This window comes from Syngnathus typhle, linkage group LG4 (genome assembly GCF_033458585.1).
Source record: "Syngnathus typhle isolate RoL2023-S1 ecotype Sweden linkage group LG4, RoL_Styp_1.0, whole genome shotgun sequence".
Classification (NCBI taxonomy): domain Eukaryota; kingdom Metazoa; phylum Chordata; class Actinopteri; order Syngnathiformes; family Syngnathidae; genus Syngnathus; species Syngnathus typhle.
In genome coordinates this window covers 8,272,587-8,293,784 of record NC_083741.1, presented here as the reverse complement: position 1 = coordinate 8,293,784, position 21,198 = coordinate 8,272,587, and the positions used below count along the sequence as shown (strand labels likewise).

The 21,198-nt window shown below is 39.3% G+C and overlaps 1 protein-coding gene across 1 annotated transcript; it reads left to right on the top strand.

Annotated features, from left to right (window-relative positions):
- The first annotated feature begins 2,431 nt into the window (after positions 1 to 2,431).
- On the top strand, positions 2,432 to 21,119 carry serinc4 (serine incorporator 4). Its single transcript, XM_061276807.1, has 11 exons — positions 2,432 to 2,882; positions 7,426 to 7,593; positions 10,547 to 10,725; positions 13,145 to 13,224; positions 13,382 to 13,475; positions 14,340 to 14,551; positions 15,123 to 15,218; positions 17,275 to 17,401; positions 17,503 to 17,615; positions 17,766 to 17,919; positions 18,045 to 21,119. The coding sequence occupies exons 1-11, from the start codon at positions 2,763 to 2,765 to the stop codon at positions 18,250 to 18,252; spliced, it is 1,551 nt and encodes a 516-aa protein (XP_061132791.1). The 5' UTR covers positions 2,432 to 2,762; the 3' UTR covers positions 18,253 to 21,119.
- The last annotated feature ends 79 nt before the right edge of the window (positions 21,120 to 21,198 follow it).

The following is a 21,198-nucleotide window of genomic DNA, read 5'->3' as shown; positions in this document are numbered from 1 at the left end:
TCCGGTGCGACTTATAGTCCGAAAATTACGGTAGTTCTTCTGGTTCTTTGAAAGTCCTCATTTTGCGAACCCAATGATACATTTATAACAAAGTTAAACATGAATTAGTGGATGTTCTTGAGGTGCTCGAGGAGGTGTCATTTCCTTGTCAGTACCCAGTTTGATGGAATTACGTATGTAGGAGTTTTAACCTCCTGTGTTTGCTAGTCTAATCTTCTTAACTGAGTGCAGCCTTTGTTCCGCAATTCCAAGAAAGTGAATGTTTGCATTAATTTTGTCCTCTTTTTTGACTCGCTTAATACCAAACTAAAAGCCATCGGATATTTAACAGCAATATCAGGCTTGGGTTTTTCACTTGTTTTAGAAATCCTTTTGTTGTCCTTTGAGACACTGAAATTGTAATTCTATGTCCGTACATCGAACTTCCATGCCTAAGTATGAAGTCGACAAGTCTCAAAGCCCATCAAGTGTGAAATTAATCAAATACATAAATCATTCATTTGCCCATTTCAGAAAACATCTCTTTCAACGAGCCTTACTGTTATCTAACAATGGGGATAATTTACATAGTAGTAACCAACCCATATCGCCCAGGACATGACCAGTGAGGTTATGTACGACATACATGTCACACAGTGCAAAGCGTGTTAAACTGCTGTTAATGTCTTTGTGGTTACTCACACCCCCACACATGTATATAATAATGATAATAATAAAAGTAATAATATTTTTTATTATTATTATCATGATGATGATTATTATTGTTATAATTATTAGTAGTATTAGTATCATACGATCATAATATACAGATTGTCTTTAAAAAAAATCCTGTGGGGAAAGCTTACTATATTGAATGTTTGCTAATGTTTTTTGAATGTTTTTTTGGGGGGATGAATACATCACACAGCTGTTTGACAGAGCAGTCTGCTTCTTTGAGCCTTCATTGAGCGCAGCACAGCATAGCAAAAGAGTCCTGTCTGCAATGGTGAAGGTTATCCTCAATGAAAGGAGGACTGAACAACGACAGGATTATCCAGACGCTCTACCCTGCACAATAACCCAAATCTAATCTGACTCTCTTCTTGCACTCAGCCTTTTAAACAGCGAGCGGAAACACTCTTTCGATTTACATGTTATGTTCAGCACATTGAGTAACTTAACACGTAACTGAAATTATTTCATACTTTTTTTTTAAATTACTGTCAGCATGCTTTATGCCAAACAAAACATACAATATTAAAACTAAAGTGTGCATTAAGTTAGATACAATAAAAAGTGCCTTTTTAAATTAACTCAGCAGTAAAAAAAAGAAAAGAAAAATCATAACTGTGGTCGGCTTGTAGACAGCAGTACACAAATTTAGCGTCATAAAAGGCAGTGTGCTGCAAACAATAACACAGTATGAAATTGACAATACAGTCAAAATTGTCAATAATGCTCAAGCGAAACTGTATTGAATTGTCAATGTAAAATCTGACTGTTGGTCAAAGCAAATTTTGATTAAAAAAATTGAGGCTTTATGTGTTCCTAAACTATTTTGTTGGTAATTTTAAAAAATATGTCTTTACCCTTTTTTCCAAGCACATCAGGTTTTTAGGATATTTTCTTTTTTTCTTATTAGGTTTGCCAAATAAAAGATTTTGCCGCAATATGGATTTTAGCATGCATTGTAACTTAGTTAGTTTCTAGTTAAGTCAAGTCAAGTGACTTAGTTTCTGCAAAAAATCCACCTCTTACTGAATCTAACCTTTAAATCATAAATTTTACTAAATATAGATTGGCTATCAACCCGATTAGGGTGTACCCCCGCTACTGCCCTACCCTTGTGAGGATAAGCGGATAATAAAACCTACCAATGAGGGCAGGGTCAGAATCAATGTAAAAAAATGTATCCAGGAAAGTTTACTGGCATCTCTGATGAAAATTTGTTGACGAGTGTAATCAACAAGTGTCCCAGATAGTCATTGGCCAACATTCTGCTTAATGCATGCATTCACTGTTCATTTTGCGATGACATGCTGTTCGCTTTAGCGTCGTGGGTCGTAATGCACCTGATAACGTGGGATTACGGGCGCATCCTCTTTCTCTGAGTGACATTCATTCTTGTGGAACAAACGCACAGACTGGAAAGCTGCCCTTCAGTACCATTTTAAAACGAGGCTGTGTCATTTTATTTTGACAAAAGTATTTCCATTCACCCTTTCAGTTTGGTTGTCAAAGGGAGGGGAAGTGGACACTGGGGGAAGGGAAGCAAGGGACAGATGGTACTGACACATGGTCCCTGTCAGCCTCCTTTTCTCAGATCCCTCCCCTCGCAGATTCTGTTTAATCTGACTGGATAGAATCGAGTGAGAGGATGGGGGAGGGCACTGGGCATTTGCCACCATCTCTCTCTCTTTTCTGGCAACACCCAACAGAGCCGTAATGCCAAAGCACGCAGGATGTGGGGGGGAAAAGAGGACTTCTTCCCAAGTGGGGCTGTCCTGAGAGAGCTGCTGATGTGATCTGAAGTGGCACTCATGCTGAGGTTTTCACTTGCAGAGAATGTAGCCCAATTAGATTTATTGCTAATCCATCATAAGGAGAGCGCAGGCAAAACTTGCTGCAGGACAGAGCTGCATGTTTGTTCTTTCTTCCTTTTTTTTATTATTATTTTTTTCTCATCAAGAGCTTCAGGCCTGTTTTAACTGCTGCCTACTTTAAGGATGTGACAGTGCGAACTTTGGAGACACTCTGGGCAAAACAGGTTTTGGTGGAGATTCATGGCAAAATGCAGAGTCGTAGTGGGTGACCAAAAGCAATTTGGAGGCACAATGTCTGCCAACCAGAGCATGAACCGTCGCAGCGTCTACAATTACTTCCTCAACATGGTGGCCTATCAGGTGAGAGCTGGTGAGAAGCAGCAATGCTGGCAGGGAGTATCGCTGGAGTCTGTGAAAGTTTCATCAAAGACAGAATGTGATGCACTCAAAATATTGTCTCACTACATTCTTAATTGATTGACAGTACACAAGTATATTACCTTATCCGTGAAAGACTTAAATATTTTCCATCAGTACCCTACATCTTTACGCTACAGTATGTTTCCAAGAATGTATAGCACTAAAGGCAGTCTGTTTTGTGACGATGTTTCATTGGGATTATTACAAATGTTTATTATCATGACCATTAATCATAGTTGGCTACATTTGACAGACTTTCAACAAATACTTTTCTAGATTTCTTATCTTTTTCAAATAGTATACAGTACTCACTTTAAAACACCTGTTTGAGGCTGTGAAGGAAAAATGTGAAACTTGTAGACAAGAGACAACAATCACTTTGCGAATAATGAGCGATGCAGTTAATAAATAATTTGAAAAGAGGATATGAGTCTGATGAAGTCAGTATAACATCATCTTCAAAAAGCAGGAATGCAATATCGACACCTCCAATCCATCTTTGCTGCGTCTATAAATTTGGTCCATAAAGGTTAGGGAAAAAAAGAGTGACAAAGGGCATATATGAAGGAGTCCAACTCTCACTGTCAACAAATCAGGCTCCGTTCACATGGACGCATTTAATTGGATTAATATCCTGATTGGAATAAAAATGCTTCATGTACACACCCCATTCAGAATATTCAGACCTGATCAAGCCCATTCTGATCGAGATTTTATTCGTCGTTTATGTGGATTGATTATCCAAACTGCACAAATGAAAACACTTATTGCGACATTTTGGAACAAATCGTATTTAACACGCATCTCATATTCGTCTTTCACTATTTCCGGTATATCTGCGCATGTCAAAGTGATTTATTCCAAATGAAAATGTGCTGCATGAAAACGCTAGTCCTAACCAGATCAGTAATTTTAGTTTTGATGAAAACAGTGCATCCGTTCATAAATTTAATCCAAACTCCGAACGGATTAAAGAAATTTTGTCCATGTAAACGTAACCACTGACAATCCGTGACGGACATATAAATCCAATAACAGACCACTACACGGGTGACTGATTTAACTCTGTCAATCTGCAAATCTATGGTCAATTGAAGCATTTGAAAGTGACTACATGGAAATTTTAGTACAGTGGCCAAATAACTTGATTGCAATCATGTTTGTCGGGCCTTTATGTGTCCAGGATGGGTACCTCACATTTGATCCTTGTGGGAAGGGTTGCCGCTTATCTGTGACCCTGAATAAGATAGGCAGCATAGAAAATGACGGGTACTTTGTTGAAGAACAAGTTGAATATATAAAAATGTAATGATTCCGTTATTGTACTCATGTCTGTCAGAGATGATGAATGGTTTAGGCACAATTGGATTTTAATTCCGTTACTTGATGAACGTGTGGCCTAGGACGAAGTTAATCATCGTAAAGCAGCCTTTGCCGGGCGCTCAACCTAAAATGTCCAAACTTTGTATTTCAAATGTGCGTATTTTCTTCATCATATTTTTACATGTGTGGAATATTTATTCATCATCTGTTTTTGTGCACTTACTTTGGGCGGCCATCGTGTTTGTTTTTTTTCACTTGTGGGAGTGCAAATATGTAAGAATATTATGTGTATTCTCCAGCTCTGCCTTATTATGCAACTTTATTTACTAAAAGGACCATACAGAGTTAGTTTGTAAATATTAAGAATAGACAAGCTACATGTCAGATGAAATTCTTAACCTCAAAATCCTGACATTTCAGGAACTCAAAATACACCATCTTGTTTGAGTTTCCATACATTGCATCATTTAAATTGGTACTTTATTGGTATCATACATTGTTGCACACCGTATAACACTAGCCATAATTATTTTTGATTGCTGATTTAACATGGTAAAACAATTGCTTTCTACTATGCTGTTATTGATTAAAATGGTAGTATGGTGCATAGTATAATCCATACAATGTATTCTTGCCTTCAAAACAGTTTGATTCCTCTTTAATGCCACATTTAATTGTTGTTATAATTAGAATGTTGTGCTTTTCACAGACACATCATTTCATGTACAAAGACAGCAAAATAGCAAAACAAACAAAAACACCCTTCCATATTTAGTCATACTGTTGAGGAATCAAAAGATCAAATACTGTTTGTGAATGTTCTTACAGTAGTTAGATCTGGTAGATTGGCAAATTGTCAAATACAGTTAAATGATTTAGGATTACTGGATTAAAGAGGGCAGCAAAGGATAATTGACTGTTGTGTTGATATTTGCTTCGCAAAATATAAAGGCAGCTCTCAATGATTTGTTTATATGTTCTCATAAACCAATAATTTTCCACCAGTAATCAATCAGAACACTGTTTCAATGCATCCCTCCTTTCTGAGATAAGGTAATGTATAATGTTCTCTGCCTTATCCATTCGATTATGACTGACACGTGATTTGTGTATCTGGCCTCATTGCACTAGCCTGCCTTTATTGATTTTAATGGGTAAACACTTGTCAGAGGTTGGTGTTGCTATGACTTTCATTTGAACCTTTTTATACATCAGACTAAAATACACTGTAATGTAAACACATATTATAACAATTTTGGGCATTATATAGCGGTGTAAATAATATAAGGAAAACACATTCTAATAATTTAAAGCAGGGGTCACCAAACTACGGCCCGCGGGCCGGATACGGCCCACGGGACCGTTTAATCCGGCCCGCCAACCCTGAACAAATTGTATTATTAAACTTTTTTTTTTTTGGTCATTTTGCCCGCAATGACTGCGTTTCCCCAGTAGATGGGGAAGCGCTCGCCCGCGCATTTACTACCGGAAGCCGTGTCAGAAAGCTCGGTGCACACTCACAAGTGCGTGTACGGACATGGCGCACTCGCGCTCTATTTGTATCAGTCCCGAATTTAGAGCGTGGGCTGTGACAACAGCATTCTTGTAATTTGCGCGCTGAGCTTTCAGATGCAGTTTCAGCCACATGAACGTCAAAATCTACCCGTCACAGATCGAGGTAAACGGACCAACACCTCGGATCTCGCCTAAGAATTACCACGACAAATTTTACTCCAGACTATGACGCACTATCAAACTTTAACAAAAAAGACAGCGGTGTCTACAAGCCTACTGGAACCTACAAAAGGATTATAAGGAAGGAACACAAGAACTTTAAGAGACTGCTCATATGTGTCAGAGAGGTTCTGCTCTGACAACTGAGCTGAACTTTTATCTGTTAAGATTGTGCATGGCACAACAGAAAGTTAATGTTCCATGGTTTTTTTTCTATGAAGAACCCAGAGATAGTTATTTAGTTATTTTTTTAGTTGTTTTTTCTGTGAAGAACTCAGAGAGGGTTATTTAGTTATTATTTATTTCATTAATAGTGTTATTATTTGTTTCCTGACTTTTTTTCTGTAAAGAACCTGGAAAGGGTTATTAAATAACCGTTATTTGGTTATGTGTGGCTTTCTGGAAAACAAGAAATTTTTTAAGCTCCCCTACGATCGTCACACTTTTTCTGTTACAAACTGACACCGGCCCCCATCAGAGAAGGGAAAGGTTATGTGGCCCTCACAGGAAAAAGTTTGGGGACCCCTGATTTAAAGGTTTACATTTACATACAAATAGTCTGCCAATTTTATTCTGATTAGAACTGCTATCGGTACAGATGAACTGTAGATGAACGCATAGCAAGTGTCTTATGTCATCTATTTTCTTAGTAGCATGCACAGATTAGCACAGATTTGTATTTAAACATAGATGAACTCGTTCTGTCTCTGAGCCATCACTTTGTCGTGTTGGTGGGGCGTGTGTCCTAATAATCCTTCGAGTAGAATTGTCTGAGGCTTTATTTCCCAGGGAAACTCAGGTCGGCGGCCCACTCTATTAGATATGACTGATTGATTAATTTATTTGGATCAAGCATGTGTTGATTCATCTTGAGTGTTAGGCACAAGGATGACCCAATAAAAAGAAGACTGCTACATAACAGAGCTAACATAATACCATCAACATCATCTTAAACATGGAAGCCCAGACTTGACTTCCCTCTCCCCAGCCACTTGGTCCAGCTCATCCTGGGAGATCCCAAAGTGTTCTTAAAAATCAGGCGGGAGACATTGTCCCCTCCAGTGTGCCCTGGGTCATCCTCAGGGCCTCCTCCCAGTGAGAGATGATTGGAACACCTCACTAGGGAGGAGTCTAGGAGGCATCCTGACAGGATGGATGCCCACCATCTCATTTGGCTCCTCTCAATGCAGAGGAACAGCAGCTTGACTCTGACACTCTGGGTGACTGAGATTCTCACCTGATCTCCAAGGGAGAGCCACTTGGGGATCTTTTTCTCATTACCATATGTGAGGGTAGGTGCCAACGTAAGGGCAAGGGAAAAAGAAATCCAGTATTTATATTCATCGATGTTACAATTTCTGTCCCTTTATTGGAGATCAGTATCTTGCTGGTGATAGATCATTTGTGTGTGCTCTCTCCTCCCCAGATATGCTGCTGCTGTGGGCCTGCTCCCTGCTCGCTCTGCTGTGCCTTCTGTCCTCCAGTCAAATCGTCCACTAGTACACGGATCATGTACACCATCTTTCATATCATGAGCTGTGCTGTGTCCTGTCTCATGCTGTCACGCACCGTCTCTGAACTCGTAAGGGAAAATGTGAGTATTGGGTGTGACTTTGGTGTATTGTTCATCAATTGTTTCACATGTGAGTCAGTCTCAGATAACTATTATGTTTACAAGCTGTCAATAACCCTTTTAAAACCCAAATATTGGCAGTATTCAGGTTTTTAAAGTCCATGTGAGCCAGCCTTCACAGTCTCTCTTTTAACACGAATATCTTGCCTTGTAAACGTGATTGAGTTACCTCCTTCTAAACGCGATGCTCTTGGGCCATTCACGAGGAAAGGAATCCTGGGCTGTGTCCGAACGTCCACCCTTATCCCCTAACCCTTTATTCACTAGATAGTTCTGCATCACATGTATGGCACTATAAAGTAGTTCCCCCATTCTGTTTCGTGATTCAGACAGCCAGATCACTACTTTTCTCCTCATCGCATATAAGGTGACCACTTTTCAAGAAATAAATTGTTTATAGAACCTTGCGAAACACATTCATTAGAATACAAAAAAGATCTCATCTGTGTAAAGAGCAACATTATGCTTATCATAATTTACTAATGTCATTTACTTTTCTCTTGCTTTGCTCATGTGTGTATCTCATAGTTTTTCTCATGCAATGATTTGCTAGCAGCCAATCAGAGTGATCAGTCGTCACATGTTTTTTGCAGACTGCGATCTTTGTAATTTACAATTGCATTTAACTGGTCCATCTCTAATGGTTTGAACATCATCTTAACTATCCATCCATTGTCTGTACCGCTTGTCCCTACGGGGGTTGCGCGCGTGCTGGAGCCCATCTCAGCAGTCATTGGGGAGTAGGTGGGGGACACCCTGAACCGGTTGTCAGCCAATCGTAGGGCAAACATAGACGAACACTCGCACCTAGGGGCAATTTGGAGTGCCCTACCAAGCATGTTTTTGGGATGTGGGAGGAAACCGGAGTGCCCGTAGAAAACCCACGCAGGCACGGGGAGAACATGCAAACTCCTCACAGGGAGGGCCTGAGGTAAAATCGAGTCCGCGCCCTCCTAACTGTGAGGCGGACATGGTAACCAGTGCATCACAGAGCCGCTCCTTCTGTACAACATAAATTTAATTATTTCTTTTGTCAGCTAAAGATGACTTTTATGATCTCTGTAAAGCTCTTGTTCTCGTAAAATTATGCAGGAGTAACTAAATGTCTGTAATTTTTTTTTTTATGAGTACAATATTAGCTCAATGATAGCTTGTGACTGGCTCCAGATCACATAAAGCAGCAAGAGAGTAACACTGCATAGCATTCAAGAGTGTCTCATATTAAAAAGCTCATATAATTAGTCTGACACTTTAAGTAATCATGTTTCCAATAAATGAGGTACAGAAACATTTTGAGTACCGTTCTTTTCCGTGTATAGTGCGCAAAATTTTACTAATTTATTGTCCTAAAATCTGGGGTGCGCATTATACATGGGTACAAAAAAAAAAAAAAAAAGAAAATTTTTTTTTTTAAATTTTTTTTTTTTTTTTTTTTTTTTAAGTCCCAATGATCGTCACACACGCAGGGAGGCAATGGGTCCCATTTTTATAGTCTTTGGTATGGTCTTAACTAGGCTGGATGTAATTTTTTTTGTTGGCGTTGATTTCTCCGACTGCCCATAAACGCACCACCGCGCTTCGTGCGCGCACGGGACAGCAAACGAGCAGGTGATCGAGCAAGCGTCTGATACGAGAGCATTGCGGTCGCATGGAGCGTGTTTGAAGTGAACAGCAGAGAAGAAAGGCAAAGTGTTGTGAAATAAAATGCACAGAACGGATGCGCAAGACACGTCAGCTATATAAAGAGCGAGAGTTGTTTTCTTCCTATTAGTTTCAATTCACAGTTTAATTAGCAGTTTCAATCAGCAAATAACAAAATGCGTATTACAGGTAATATTTTATTTCACAACACTTTGCCTTGTTCCTTTGGTCTCTGCTGTTCATCCTAAAACACAAAGGCGCTCTTTAAGCAATGCGACAGTGAGCGCCCGGCGCGCTGCACCAAATTAAGCTCCCTGCGCAGTGCGCACTGAGGTCCACTTAAATTTTAGAAAGTACATCAGGACTTTAAAAATATCTTCTAAATTTCAGCGACGGCTCTGTCACACTAATCGACCAGCCCGGTGCAGTTGGGCGGTCGGCGGCGCGCTACGGTTGAGCGTTCTCTCGCACGCTTTCTCTCGCACGCTTTCTCTCTCGCTCTCTCTCGCTCTCGCACACACGCAAACCGGATATCATACGGAGGCCGCCATTACAGATGCGCAGAACGGATGAGCAAGACACGTCAGCTATACAAAGAGCGAGAGTTCAGTTCTCTACCTAAATCCGTATTACAGGTAATATTTTATTTCACAACACTTTGCCTTGTTCCTTTCTTCTCTGCTGTTCACTTCAAACACGCTCCATGCGCACGGAGCGCGGTGGTGCGTTTAGGGGCAGTCGGAGAAATCAACGCCAACAAAAAAAATTACATCCAGCCTAGTTAAGACCATACCAAAGACTATAAAAATGGGACCCATTGCCTCCCTGCGTGTGTGACGATCATTGGGACTTAAAAAAAAAAAAAAAAAAAAAAAATTAATTTTTTTTTTTTTAAAAATTCATAAAAATTGGGTGCGTATTATACATGGGTACAAGCTTTTTTCCAGCATCAGCATGCCATTTTTAGGGGTGCGTACTATACATGGGGGCGCACTATACACGGAAAAAAACGGTATCACATTATTTGACTATGTCTGAAAAGAAAGCCTCATTGGGAATCCCTACATGTTTTGTTTTCGCATTGACGTTGGCCTCTAGAAAAAGGAGGGCAAGAAACAGAAGATGGAACAGAATGCTAATTACAGTTAAGCCCTTGACCGGCCCTTTTTTTGTTTCATTCAGGGTGGCTTCCTTTCGAATCAGCTTCCAACACATGCAAGACTGTGGCAACGTGCTAATGTGGAAAGGGATGCACTCTTTGTGTTTGTTTCAGGTGCCTTTCTTCAACGTGGTGTGTGATCAGGCACATGGTGGAGGTCATTGTGAAATGCTCGTAGGCTACTCAGCAGTCTACAGAGTCTGCTTTGGCACTTCTTGTTTCTACCTAATGATGGCCATCTTCCTCGTAGATGTGAAGTCGAGTCAGGACTTCAGAGCACTCATACACAATGGGTCAGTGATGCTCTTCTTCAAATACTGTATGGCTCCTCAAAATGAACAAAAAAAGCAATAAATAAACAACTTAATTGGACCTTCTCTAAACTTTTGAATGACCACATCAATGTGTTCAACCCTATCCCCTGTTCTCCATCACAGAACTAAACAGCCGGTGCTTGATCCTTAAATCAGCCAAATAATTTGCTCGTTCAATTAAAATTGCAGAACGGTCTTCTTTGTCAAAGCTGGCCAGATTCTGACATCAGGAGACCTAACAACTTATCAATACAGCTTCGCCGTTGGGGCTTTGAGTTTTTCCTTGCCCTCCTGGGAGTTTAAGATCAGGGGATGTTCGAGAATAATTGTTAATTTTTTGTATATGTGAAGGCCTTTGAGACTTGCCTGTGATTTAAGGCTATATAAATAAACTTGACTTGACTTGACTTGGCTTGACACAGGGGGTACCAGTGTCACAGAGTGTCAACAGCAGGTTGCAAAAGTAATACAGAGAAACCGTAAAATCACAGAAGTGAACGTCCTTAGAAATATATTGGTCGATTCATGGCTCAAACACCTAGGGCTTTATTTTCATCACCGCTATAAAACCATTGCAGAGGGCTTGGTTTGCTGCAGTCTTAATCCACAAAGCCGAACACTTTCGATATAATACTGTTGATAAATAATGTTGTACGATAAAGGAGAAAATAAAGCAATGAAGTAAAAATTATAGATCTTTAAGCAGTTAAAATAGCAAATTAGAAATTGAGGAAGTTTCTGTTCTTTTATGAATTTTAACAGCAGTCTCTGTTGGACTTTGGTCTTCTTTTCGGTGCCATTCCTCTTAATCAGGTCTCACAACGTAAGCTGGTTAGCTGGAAAAGGTATGCTCTACTACAGTCTATAAGGGGAAACTGTTTGTCCCGACTCACCTGACCTCCAGTTGGTCTATTTTAAACTCTTTGTTGTCACACTCTCTGCACCCGCCCGGTCGATTAGAGCTGTGACGTGCTTCGGATTAGGTTTTGACATGCTAGGTTGCCGGCCCTCTGTCCCATTAATCTGCTCAGAGTTGTCTTATCTGGGCCATGACGATATATTTCAGTTTCTTTGGTTTGGTTCTTTGGTCATTTAGCACAGGGGGTAATGACCTAGTGCCCTGATGGTAACGTTTCAACAGGGAAAAAAAGTCACAGGTAAAAGCTGTCGTATTTTCATATGTGCACCTTTTGTGAATAAGACGAAGGTTCGATGTGCAATTATGTAATCAAAGAAAATATGTACTAATAAATAATTCAATAATATAATTTGGTTGATCAGCTCTCTGTATACGCTGATGTCTAACAAATGCTTTTTGTTTACAACAAAATAATTGATTGAAATGCAAATTTCAAGGCATGAATAACAAAAAACTGTACTCCATAAAAATCAAGTGGGGCACACACATACCATATTTAGGGATTATTTTACTAATATTAGAGTGCCCTTATGAAGAATTATTTAAATTGTTTATCATAAAGTTTATAATGAGGCCATATTTTTATAATAATATTGGCGCACCCTTATGAAGGATTGTTTAAATAGTTTACCACAAAGTTCATAATGAAGCCATATTTTTATATTATATATAAATTATTATATATATTATTCTTATTAATCTTATTCTTATTATATGTTATATATGCATATATATAAAATTCATTAACATACTGTAATTTTCGGACTATAAGTCGCGGTTTTTTTCATAGTTTGGTTGGGGGGGCGACTAATACTCAGGAGCAACTTATATACATATATATGTTTTTTTTTTCACTTTTTTGGGCATTTTATGGCTGGTGCGACTTATACTCCGGTGCGATTTATAGTCCGAAAATTACGGTAATTACATTAGTATAAATCACTAACCAGCCTCACCATGAGCGCGTAACTGTTCTGTTTCCAACAGTTTTGTTCTCTTTGATGTGAGATAAAGCCACCTTGAGTTTTTACTATTTCTAAAGGGATAACTTTAGTCTTCCAAAAAAAACTATTACTGACAACAACAACAACAAAATAAAGCTACTGTACCGGTACAATATTCAAGATTCAAGAGTTTTTATTCGCCATGTTTGAGCGTGCCAAACAAGGAATTTGACTTCGGTAAATTACAGCATCTGTTCAACATTTAAGTGACAATTATCATTTCATACCAATTATAATTATCATTCAAACTTAAAAAGCAGTAAAGCTAAAGGTGGGGAAGCAAATAGGTCACTATGTTCTCAGAGAATGTCTGATTTTTAGGTCTTTTAAAATAGTAATTAATCAAGTAATCAAAAGACTCCATTATTGCATGCTGGGACCCACAATTCTGGTGTGGAACTTTGCAATGTCATGTAAACAACACATTTTTGTTATTAATTTTACTTTAATTGATCTTTTTTTTTTTTTCGCCCAGTTTCTGGTTCCTGAAACTCATCACCTTGCTTGGAATGTGTGCTGCTGCCTTCTTCATCCCAACAGAGTCATTCCTCCATGGTGAGAACTAAATGCATTTTTGAATCCTGCTAGAGGGCAGCAAAACCTTAATCGTGAATTGATGCATCGCGCTGCATTGTGTAGCATAGCAACACCCTCCATGGCCTTATCAAAAATCCTCATGGATGATCATTTTCTCGTTTGCCCTAATACTCAGCTTGGCATTACGTTGGCGTGGTGGGAGGATTTGCCTTCATCCTCATCCAACTTATCCTCATCACAGCTTTTGCACACACCTGGAACAAAAACTGGTGAGTGTGGCGTGGTTGATAGTGAAAGTGTGGGCTGGGAATAAAGAAAGAAAAATACAATATCTTTATTACAGTTGCAAACATCATATACACCCGATATGGCAGTGTTTGAATCTGATTTTTTTTTTTGAGCGCATTCAGACTATCTGGATTGTGTTTTTCAACTTTTACTAGTTAGATGCTTTTGCCTCATACGTGGCTGTTGGTGGCGAATCAACAGGTCACCAATCGTTCACAAGATTTGACACAGATTTGACTTTTCAAAGCTCCTAAACAAACTTTTGTGTACACCAAACATCAAACAAGAGTCATTGGCAAAAAATCTGGTGCTGCTGCTGCTGCTCAACCGACAATTGCGGCCCAATTAAATTGATAATCCACAACGACAAAGAAATCGTCTTCCGATGCTTGGTTTAGAAGGGTATGTCTCGTTTGTTCTTCATTCTGTTCAGTTGGCATCCATTGTCTCAGATGCTATTTATTGTATTCCACTCTTCCCGTCTTTCTGTCCTTCACCCTGGGTCACTTCTGCAGTGACATGGCGTCATCGCTGCAAGAGCTAAGAGGATTTATTCATTCAGGACTTTTCCCAAGGCAAATCATCAAATACACATTTTTTTCCCCATTCAAACTAAGCCATTAAAAAAGGCACTGCACACCAATCTGGTCATTAAAGGTTAAAGGTGAAAAGTAATGTGGCAATCTGGGATGACTATAGTTACAAAAGAGACACTGTTTTTGTCAGGAAGTGAGTGAATTTAGGGGTTAAATAATCATTTATTGAATATGCACATGCATTTGTAATAAAATATTGATATTGGTTGATCCATCTTTTACCTCAACTGTACTCTGTCCTGCTTTTAGGCTTACTGGAGCAGCAGAAAATAAACGTTGGTATTTGGCAGTGATGTGCGCCACCCTTTTCTTTTACACCATCGCCACGATGGCCTTCACCTTCATGTACAAATACTACACACACCCCATCGCTTGCCCGTTCAACAAAGCCCTGCTGTGGATCAACTTGGGACTCTGCTGCCTCATGTCCTTCATTGCTGTCACACCATGCGTAAAACAGAGTGAGTCCATGAAATGCGCTTCGACGTCTGTCATCAACTCACAGTCGCTAAATAACACTTGAGCCATCTCCAGCTATGCAAACATACTCCCCACTGAAACGACTGCGGTTGTAGATAATACTAATTAAACATGGGCTAATATTAGCAGTTTCTTCTTTGAAAAACACAGCAGGCCTGTTGTGCCACAACATGTTGGATTTAAACATCAGCTGCCAAAAACATTTATCTGCAATAATTTGGTGTTTAGGCGGCATGGTGGTGCACTGGCGCCATTTATTATTATTATTATTATTATTATTATTATTATTATTATTATTATTATTATTATTATTATTATTATTATTATTATTACAAGCCTGATATGTTAAGTTTACTTGCACTTCTGATTAAAGTAAAACTGTGGTGATCAGTGTAATCTAAGTATTTATTTTAAATTGGATATAAAGTATACTTTTTTTTAGTAGCATTGATATATGTCTGCTTACGTCTGTCAGGTCAAGACATGCAGATTTTGTATTTTAATTATTTGTAATTGTGCATAATTCTGACCAAATGCTATCTGTCATTACAGAACAACCTCGATCGGGGCTCCTTCAGGCCTCCATCATCAGCTGTTATGTCATGTATCTCACTTTTTCTGCATTGTCTAGTCGCCCTCCTGAAAAAGGTGAGCTCAACTAAACTGAAGGAGAGTAGAATAATCGTTTATATTTGTCAAGAGTTTACAAACTGCATTGTCTTCTGTTTTGAACCCATCATATTTGGCTAGGAATAGAACAAAAATGCACGCTCTGTAAAAAATAAGCAGCACTTCATTGCCATGAATTGAAAACGTCATTTTCTGGGGCCTCTGTTCGTCAAACAATACTTGCCTCCTTCATGACCTAAACATATCACCGGCATCCAAAAAACGACTTGCTTTGACACAATGAGAATAACAAAACGTTATCTATCCAGGGTTGTCAAACAAATTTTTTTTTGCGGGCCGCATTGTAGTCATAGCTTCTTTTGGAGGGCCATTATGACTGTCAACCCAAATAAATGTATGAGCACCTCATATTACATACAGTAAAAGCTACAAAACAAACTGACAAATAACTCGTTTTCAAATCAGACAAGTAAAAACTGGTCAAATATTTAAAAAAAGATGATTTTATTAAAAGTGAAGACAATTTGCAATTCTAGTAATGACACATGAATTTGATGCACAATTTGTCTTCGTGGGCCACATAAAATGATGTGGCGGGCCGTATCTGGCCCCCGGGCCTTGAGTTTGACTCCTGTGCGTTAGTGTATACTCAGTACATTGACCAGTTTTGGATCAAATATCAATTAGGAGTCTTGATTCGGTTCTGCAATTGACTAGCGACTAGACACAAACTTTGACCAGTCCTTTATATTATTGATTGATTCAAGATTCAAATTTGTCACACACCCTGGTAAGAACACAATGGTATAGCACTGAGCAATCAAATTCTTGCTTTACTAGTCTCCCTGCAATTAAATAAATTATGTAAAAGACATAATGAAGCTAATTTCAATAGTGAAAAAGGTAAAGTTTGGGGGATTATTCAACTACTGCAGTTGTAATAGTTTAGTCAGTGCAGTACAAAAAAAATTTCTAGCTGTGACTGTGACATTGGACCTTCTCCAAAGTGTTCTGTAGAAGTTGGAAGCATAGAGTTGCCGAAACATTGCTGGAGAAATAATATCTAGGGTCATATTCAGATACTTTTGTCAACACGAGCGGACATTTTACATTAAACTTGGCACTTTTCTCTCAATTAGTTGTCAGTGAAAGAACCCACGATATGTACTTCCATTGTGTGCTTTCACAATAGTTTCTACGGCTCTCAGTCAGTGTATATATTTGAGACTCGAGGGAAACCTCTTCTTACCAAGGTGGCATTCACCGAGGTGTGAACACACAAGCATTCACACACGCACGTAAAGATAATCTGAGATGAGATGTGCTCTGACATGCATGCTGGGCTGGTGGCCTGCGGGGAGATTAGACTGACGGATATTTGTTTCGCATTCCACTTGAATCCATTGACAACATAATAACAGAGGCAAAAAACTCATTACATGCTGTATAAAAACTGCAATTAGTCAGCTCCATGCGGGTGAAGAAAGCTCAGCTTCAACACAAGGCTGTCGAGGAACACATTTCTGGATTTATTTTTGATTACATTTAGCCGCACTCATGGTCCAAAATTGATATTTTCAAGATTTCTACTGAAGCTGCAGTGTGTGTGTGTGTGTGTGTGTGTGCACATGCCTATTGATATACACATGTCTGTATGTAAGTGCACTATCACTGACTCTTGTCTTTGTTCGCCCATCTGTCCCCGGAAGGCTTATTGTGCTTTACAACCACACTCACACACACACACAGACACATTTATCTGACAATGCATATGAGGTGAATTGGAAAAGACAACTCAGAAAGTAAGACGTGTTCTCCCTGTCCTGGCAACTCTGTATCATGCGAAATGCAGAGGTCAAATTTTGTGCAATGCATGGAAAAATTACTGGACTGACAACAGATGAGTCTTTAACATGCGTGTCAAGTGGTGCCAGAATGTTTAAGCTACATTTCATAACAGTATATCGTAATCTGATATTCCCCAGACTCTAAAAAGTGACCAAAGACAAATCTGCCTTTTTTGAGACACCATACTAAGCGTTCACCATGCTGTGTGTGTTTCTCTCTGTGTTAGTTGTGTATCAGGGCATGAACATGACGGTATGCTACCCCAGTGTGGGGCAAAATGGCATCCAGAATGAGGGCAATGCTGTGGCCATCATCGGTGCGGCAATCATGTACTGCTGTGTTCTTTTCGCATGGTGAGGACACGATCAAACATACATGACAACACTGCACAATTGAATCCAACATTTCTTTAGGAAGATAAATTGTGGGAATTGAATCCGCTCTGTTTCCTCAGCAACGAAGCGTCCTACCTTGCAGAGGTGTTTGGTCCATTTTGGATGATCAAAGTTTACCGTTATGAGTTCCAGAAAGCCACCTGCTGTTTTTGCTGCCCTGAAGAGGAGGAAGGTTTGTGTTGGGGGCAGCATTGCTCTTCATACCTTACTTTCACAGAATCCTGTTAATTGCGCTAGCTATACATTTTGGTGCAAACACATTGTTGAACTTGCCAACCACTGTCCCATTTTGCTTTTTTCTGCTTTGCAACTCCTTTTTCAGTCGAGGAAGAGTTTGTTGTTGATGATGACCACAAGGGCTGTCAGAAGGTTATTCATAATGAGACGCAGAGAGTGGCCTACAGCTACTTCTTCTTCCATTTTGTCTTTTTCTTGGCCTCGCTCTATGTTATGATGACCCTCACCAATTGGTTCAGGTTAGTCAATTGTAATTACTATAAAGTGTCAAAAACTTTCATTGAGCCCCACTGTTTCGTCATATACAAAGCAAAATGTGAGTTTTGAGCTGCTCTGTAGCTTTCAAGCCTCTTGCCTCCTCCAGCTATGAGTCGGCAGTGCTAGAGACCACCTTCACCCACGGGAGCTGGTCTACGTTTTGGGTGAAAATGTCATCGTGCTGGGCCTGTGTGATCCTCTACCTCTGGCTGCTGCTGGCCCCCTTGTGCAGCTGCCAAAATGATTCCAGACCTCGCCGATCCCGCATCAAACGTCGCTCTCCATCATCCCGTCACGTCACGGTCAGCGTCTGATAAACAGCGCAGCGGACGCGAGGTCGGTCACATGAGTCCATTCCTCTTCAGGGATGCCCCGTCGAGGTATCACGGGATGGAGGTCACATGGTTCACAGGTCAATGACTCACATTGCTGTGAGATGGTTTAATCAGTGAACCAATATGACTTCATGTTAACGCCTGATGTCAGAAGCTTAATGAAGACTTGACTGTACAAATTGCCAAAGTGAACAGAAGTGGTGAACTGTTACTCGATATGGTGATAGAAAATACAGTGAATAGATGATAGAATAGAATGCACACATTTTGTCACTTAAAGAGAAATTTCAGATCATTGTAGAAATGCAACACAGGACTTGGCCACTGTCACACTACCAGTCTTCAATAGCATCACATTTTTGCTTTGAGCTAGATATTGGTCCAAGCTGATGTTGGTGATAACATGTTATCATGCTTATATGATGTACAATATGTACACCTGTTTACTTTTCTTTTTTTAAAGACAACTGGTCATCATGTGCTGATGGACCGAGGGAGTTTTCTATTACACATCCCCGGTGTACCTGACAATGTGGTGACAGGAACTAGACGAGAACTTAGACCAGGTCCAAGTTGTGATTTTGGTGGATTTTATCCAGGTGCAGACAGATTCTGATTTCCGTGGGCATGTGTCCATTGGATTTCATTCCTACTGTAAATATGACTATAGCGTGGGACAATCTATAACAGTCATTGTAGAAAATGATCATCTTAAAAATATTTTTGCAAGCACCCTCCTGATCGTATCACAACCATGGGTGGAGGTTGTCACATAGGCTACACAATCGGGGGTCGAAGACCATCTCCAAGTGCTCGCTCCGCAGCTGCCAACTTTACGTCATCTCTGAGTGATCTTTTTTTGCATTTTCTTTTACATGTATTCTAAAATACACTTCAAGATTGATCTCCTGCATATTGGGCATATTCCATTTATGCCCTGCGAGTGGCTGGTAACCAGTTCAGGGTGTCCCCCGCCTACTGCCTGATGATAGGGTCCAGCATGCCCGCGACCCTCGTGGGGACAAGCGGTATAGAAAACGGACGGATGTATATTCCATTCATGATTGTTCAAAATTTTTTTTTTTAAACATATATGATCATTTTGACTAAATAATTTGAGAAAGAAAGTTAGATAATACACATTTATTAATCATATGTGTCTGTTCTGTGTGAAAAAGTATTTCAATATATTTCACAACAAGAAGCTGTAAAAATTGCCCTGTCTTTGCTACGTTGTAATGTTACCCTGCTTATATCAGATGTCCTTTAACAATATAGCCTATGGCTCCCCCGTCCGACAGGTGTGTGGTAGAATTGCTTGTTATTATTATTAGCAAAAGTCATTTTTCAACAAAACGTGTCTGCTTTGGACAGAATCTTACAAAGCTGAGTCAATTGATATAGATCAGGGGTGTCAAAGTCATTTTTTTTGCGGGGCGTATTGTAGTCATAGCTTCTTTCGGAGGGCCATTATGACTGCAAACCCAAATAAATGTATGAGCACCTACCTCATCTTATATACAGTAAAATCGACAAAACAAACTGACAAATAACTTGTTTTCAAATCAGTCGAGTAAAAACTGGTCAAATATAAAAAAAAAGGTTATTAAAATTGAAGACAATTTGCAATTCTAGGAATGACACACGAATTTGACGCACAATTTGTCTTCGCGGGCCACATACAATGATGAGGCGGGCCTTATCTGGCCCCCGGGCCTTGACTTTGACACCTGTGATATAGATGCTCAAATCTTGTTTTTTGATGTCCTTTAAAACTGTTTAATTGTCACAAAACAAACTACTACTTTGAAATAATAATATTGAACATGGGTGTTGATAGACTCCGACACACCCGTGATCCTCATGAAGATAAGCTGTATGGACAATGGATGGATGCGTTATAACAAATGAGTACAAAAAAAACCCTGTAAGCATTATTTTCATTCACTTCAAAACAACATCAGAGCTAAAAACATTATTGTCTGGCCAAAAGCCAAAGATCTATTTGTTTTGTAAATAGGATAAAGGACAAATAGGATTCTAATCCTCTAGACATCATTTGAAGTGTTACTGAGCAATAAGGCAGCTAAAAAGGAACACAATGAATAAATATGCAATAAAGAAGACTCTGTTTTAAGTGTCAGTAGGATATTTCTTGTGTCCGCTAAATCTCTGGTGATCAGTTCACCCATTAGGCTCTGGCGTCTCCGACTTAGAACACCTTAACTGAAATTAGAAAATGGATGTATGCTTTTCCTCTGATAGCTTCAAATGTGTTTTTGTTTACATTGTATTTGTGCATTTGGTACCATGATGATACAAATTGCAAGGCAGCAGTGCTTAATGAAAATATGTCCAGAAAGGATAGAAACTTTCTGTCTCTTGCCTTCAGAAAGAGGTATTTTATGATTATTATTATCAAAACAATTTATTACTCCATTTGAGATTTATTTTTCCTCAATTCCTCTCTGTGTTTGGACATGATGCAGTAAGTGAATGTAGCAGTGCACTTCATTTTCTTAGTGATATCATATGAGAAAAAAAAAATCCTGTGTTAAGTATTTCCTAGCCTGGATGGCAAATCCTGTTGAGGTTCATTGGTGTTACTCATGTCACACTGCTACTGAAGGGAGCCCCAGCCTGACTGTGATGACCCGCAATTGATGAACAGCAGTGGCTCAGTCTAAGTATCTGTAGTTCAGTAGCAAGTATCCACCATTGTAGAGTTTACTCATTTAAAAAATATATACGTTTTTTGCAAATCATGCTTGCCTTCTGTCTTCTTCATTTTTGTCGTTAATGAATAGCAGCCATTATTAGACATTTGCAAGTTGTTTTTCAATAAAAAAAAATGGAATTCTGAAGCATTAACATTGAATCAATAATTTTTAAGATTCAACCCATGATCTGACATAGTTCTTATTG

Excerpts from the sequence above, each read along its gene's own strand:
- serinc4 (XM_061276807.1), top strand. The coding sequence starts at position 2,763 with ATGGCAAAATGCAGAGTCGTAGTGGGTGACCAAAAGCAATTTGGAGGC. Across the intron at positions 7,594-10,546 it reads CTGAACTCGTAAGGGAAAAT|GTGCCTTTCTTCAACGTGGT; the intron begins GTGAGTATTGGG and ends TGTTTGTTTCAG. Across the intron at positions 10,726-13,144 it reads AGAGCACTCATACACAATGG|TTTCTGGTTCCTGAAACTCA; the intron begins GTCAGTGATGCT and ends TTTTTCGCCCAG.